This window comes from Coturnix japonica, chromosome 1, assembly GCF_001577835.2.
Source record: "Coturnix japonica isolate 7356 chromosome 1, Coturnix japonica 2.1, whole genome shotgun sequence".
Lineage (NCBI taxonomy): Eukaryota > Metazoa > Chordata > Aves > Galliformes > Phasianidae > Coturnix > Coturnix japonica.
Window position 1 is genome coordinate 60972796 of NC_029516.1, and position 3515 is coordinate 60976310.

Sequence of the window (3515 nt, forward strand, 5' to 3'; positions counted from 1 at the left end):
CTCCCTCCCCACCTCCGGAGAATGTTTCTGCAACGCTAGCTTCTTCCAGCTTCTTTCCATATTGGGAGCACCTCTGCTGCATTCACCTGTGCTTGCCTTCACTCTTCTGACAGTGAGCGCTGCCCCTCTGGGCGTAGTCCATCTGGGTAAGTACCCTCTCCGTGCCACCGTGGTTTTAGGAAGCAATTGCCTACTGCTTCCGACCCTTCCGATGTTGCCCGATGTCTAACCCAACACTAAGCCGCCAAGTGATTTCTCACAACACAATTCTGAGGAAATACCCATCATTCTCCTCCAAAACCAACTTGGCAACGTCCTTCTGGTCAGCACCGCGTTCTGCTTCACCTCCTGATGAGTGAGAGCCACCTCCTTGGGGTACGCGCTTCTGGCACCCATTGTTCTGGTGTATCTGTGGCCCCTCGCTGCCTCAGGCCTCGTGGTACTGTTGTTGTTGGGTTTGACCTCCTGACTCTGCCCAGCCTTATGGCACCATTGTTAGGCCTTTGTTGCAGTTTCCTGCACAAACACAAAGATTGTTCTTCCTCTGTGTGCCACCACTAGCATTGTCCATCTGTTGAGTGCCATCTCCTGCACAGCCTCTGCCCTCATTAGTATTCTGTGCCCAGTATCTTGCAACATTTCAAGTATCCTCCATTGGAGGATCATTATTAGCCTTTCCTTCTGAGAATGTCCATCTAAGAGCACAGAGTTTTTTCTTCTCCAACCTCCGTCATTGGAGCAGTGTGTTCTTGAGAAATATCCATTGGGGGAGAAACATATCCAGCAGCTTCTCCAGGATTGTTCATCAGGGGAGCACCATCTCCAGCAGCTTCTGCAGCATCTTTCATCACGGGAGCACAGTCTCCAGCAGCTTCTCCAGCGTTCGCTTCTTGGGGCGAGCACTCTATCTCAGCAGCAATATAACATAGCGGCGTATGTATCATCCTTCGGGAGGGACACCGCATCCAATGCCCACACAGCTTCTCCGGCAAATCTCGGCTACATGAGGCGCCAGAGCACGGCACCTCATACAGTCAGCTTATCCTGAAGCATTCGGATTCCCACCTCGGGACTTTGGGGAAGTCTCTCCTAATGCATCAGCTTGGCCTTCCCTCGCACATTTTGTTTATCGTTAATCTCGGTGGCTGAGCCACCATCTCCAGCGAGCTTCTTCCTAGCATCGTTCATCGGGGAGCTTAGCAATTCTCCTGGCCCAGCTCTCCAGCATCGTTCATTCGAGTGCGGAAGGCACTCATCTCTCCAACAGCTTCCCAGCATCTTTCATCGGAGGAGCACCATCGTTCCAGCAGCTTCTCCAAGCATCGTTCATCGGGGGAGGGCAGCCAGCATCTCCTTGCAGGTTCTCCCAGATCGTTACATTGGGGGAGCACGCATCTCCTTACAGCGTTCTCCGAGGCATCATCCAACGGCGCGGGAGCACCGTCTCCAACAGCTTCTCCAAATTCGTACATCGGGGGAGCACCATATACAGCAGCTTATCCAGCATCGTTCATCGGGGGAGCACCATCTACAACAGTGTCTCCAGTATCGTTCAGACGGTGAGCACCATATCCAGCATCTTTCATCGGAGGAGCAACGTCTCCAGCAGCTTCTCCAGCATCGTTCATCAGGAGCACCATCTTCCAGCAGGTCTCTTCCAGGCATCGTTCATACAGAGAGAAGGGAGCACCATCTCCAGCAGCTTCTGACAGCAGTCATCGTTCAGAGGGAGCACGTCTCCACAACTGGCATTCCCATGCATCGTTCATCGGGGAGAGGCACCATTCTGCTGCCAGCTTCTCCATGCATCGTTCATTCGGGGCGAGCACCCATCCCAACAGCTTCTCCCAGCATTCATTCATCGAGCAAGCGGCATCTCCTGCAGCTTCTCCAGCATCGATTCATCGGGGAGAGCACCATCTCCAGAGCTTCTCCGAGCATCATCCCGATCGGGCGGAGCACCATCTCCAACTTGCATCTCCAACACATCGATCCTACCATCGGGGGAGCAGCATCTCCAGCAGCTTCTTCAGGCATTCATTCATCGGGGGAGCACCATCTCCAACAGCTTCTTCCAATTCAATGCATCATCGGGGGGCATCGTCTCCAACTGCATTCTCCACCAATCGTTCATCGGGGGGAGCACCATTCTCAAACAGGTCTCCCAGCATTTGCTTTGTTCATCGGTGGGTCAGACACACCATCCTCCAGCAGCTTCGCTCCAGCATCATTCACGTCGGGGGAAGTGCATTTTGTCTCCATACTGCATCTCCAACATCGTTCATCGGAACGCTGAAATCGCCCCACGGTTATTAGGCTTTTCCGTTCCAACCAGTACACCAAAGGACTACCCCTGAGATGGGAGCAGCATTGCCAGCAGCTTCCTATCAGGCATCGTTTCATCGGGGAGCACCATCTTCAACAGCTTCTCCCAGCATCATTCATCGGGGGAGCACCATATCCAGCATCTTTCATTGGAGGAGCACCGTCTCCAGCAGCTTCTCCAGCATCGTTCATCGGGGGAGCACCATCTCCAGCAGCTTCTCCAGCATCGTTCATCGGGGGAGCACCATCTCCAGCGTCTTCTCCTGCACCTTCCATTGGAGCAGCATTTTCTCCTGCAGCTTCTCCAAGTTTGCCCATTGGGGGAAGACATGAATTTGCCTGTTCTTCAGTTCTCGAGTTATGTTGGGAAATGTGCTGCTTCCTTCGTTTGTCAAGCTTTGAGAATGGTTTCTCAAGCGGCTTATCCAGCTTCGTCCATATTGGGAGCACCCTCTCCACCATCGCCTCTTGCCTCATCCTTCTGGTGACGCTGCCTCTTGGCTAAGTCTCACTCTGTAAGTACCCTCTCCGGTTCTGCCACCTGTTTTAGGAGCTTGCTACTGCTTCGCCTCGAGTTGCCCGATGTTAACACACTGCCGCAAGTGTCACCCTTCTGAGGAATCCCATCTTCTGCTCCACCCTTGGCAACGTCCTGCTGGTCAGTCAGCACCGCGTCTGCTTCACCCTCCTGATGAGTGAGAGCCACCTCCTGGGCCGCCTCTGGCACCATTGTTCTGGTTTGCGGCCCCTCCTGCCCAGCAGCTCTCTCCAGCAGCTTTCATCGGGTCAGTGCCGTCTCCAGCAGCTCCACCAGCATCGCTCATCTGTGGAACACCATCTCCAGCAGCTTCACCAGCATCATTCATTGGTGGAGCATCGTCTCTAATAGCTTCACTGACTTCTTTCATCAGGGGAGCATGGTTTCCAGCAGCGTCTCCAGCATCCTCCATCTGGGAGCATAATCTCCATCAGCTACTCCAGCATCGTCTATTTAGGAGCAGCATCTCCAGCAGCTTCTGTAGCATCGTCCCTCCAGGGAGCACCATATCCAGTAGCTTCTCCAGCATTGTTCATCAGGAGAGCGCCACCTACAGAAGCTTTTCCAGCATCGTTCAGCGGGGGAGCACCATCTCCTGCAGCTTCTCCTGCATCATCCGTCGGGGGAGCATCGTCTCCAGCAGCATCTCCAG

At 53.9% G+C, this 3515-nt stretch overlaps 1 protein-coding gene across 1 annotated transcript in view; it reads right to left on the bottom strand.

Moving 5' to 3' along the window:
- The window catches only part of LOC116653742 (circumsporozoite protein-like), a 17413-nt gene extending 14769 nt beyond the window's left edge, over positions 1–2644 (bottom strand). The window contains exon 1 of the mRNA XM_032446104.1: positions 2457–2644. Within this exon, the coding sequence (XP_032301995.1) occupies positions 2457–2643 (187 nt within the window). The 5' untranslated portion in view covers position 2644. The remainder of the gene's footprint in view (positions 1–2456) is intronic.
- Positions 2645–3515: the final 871 nt, after the last annotated feature.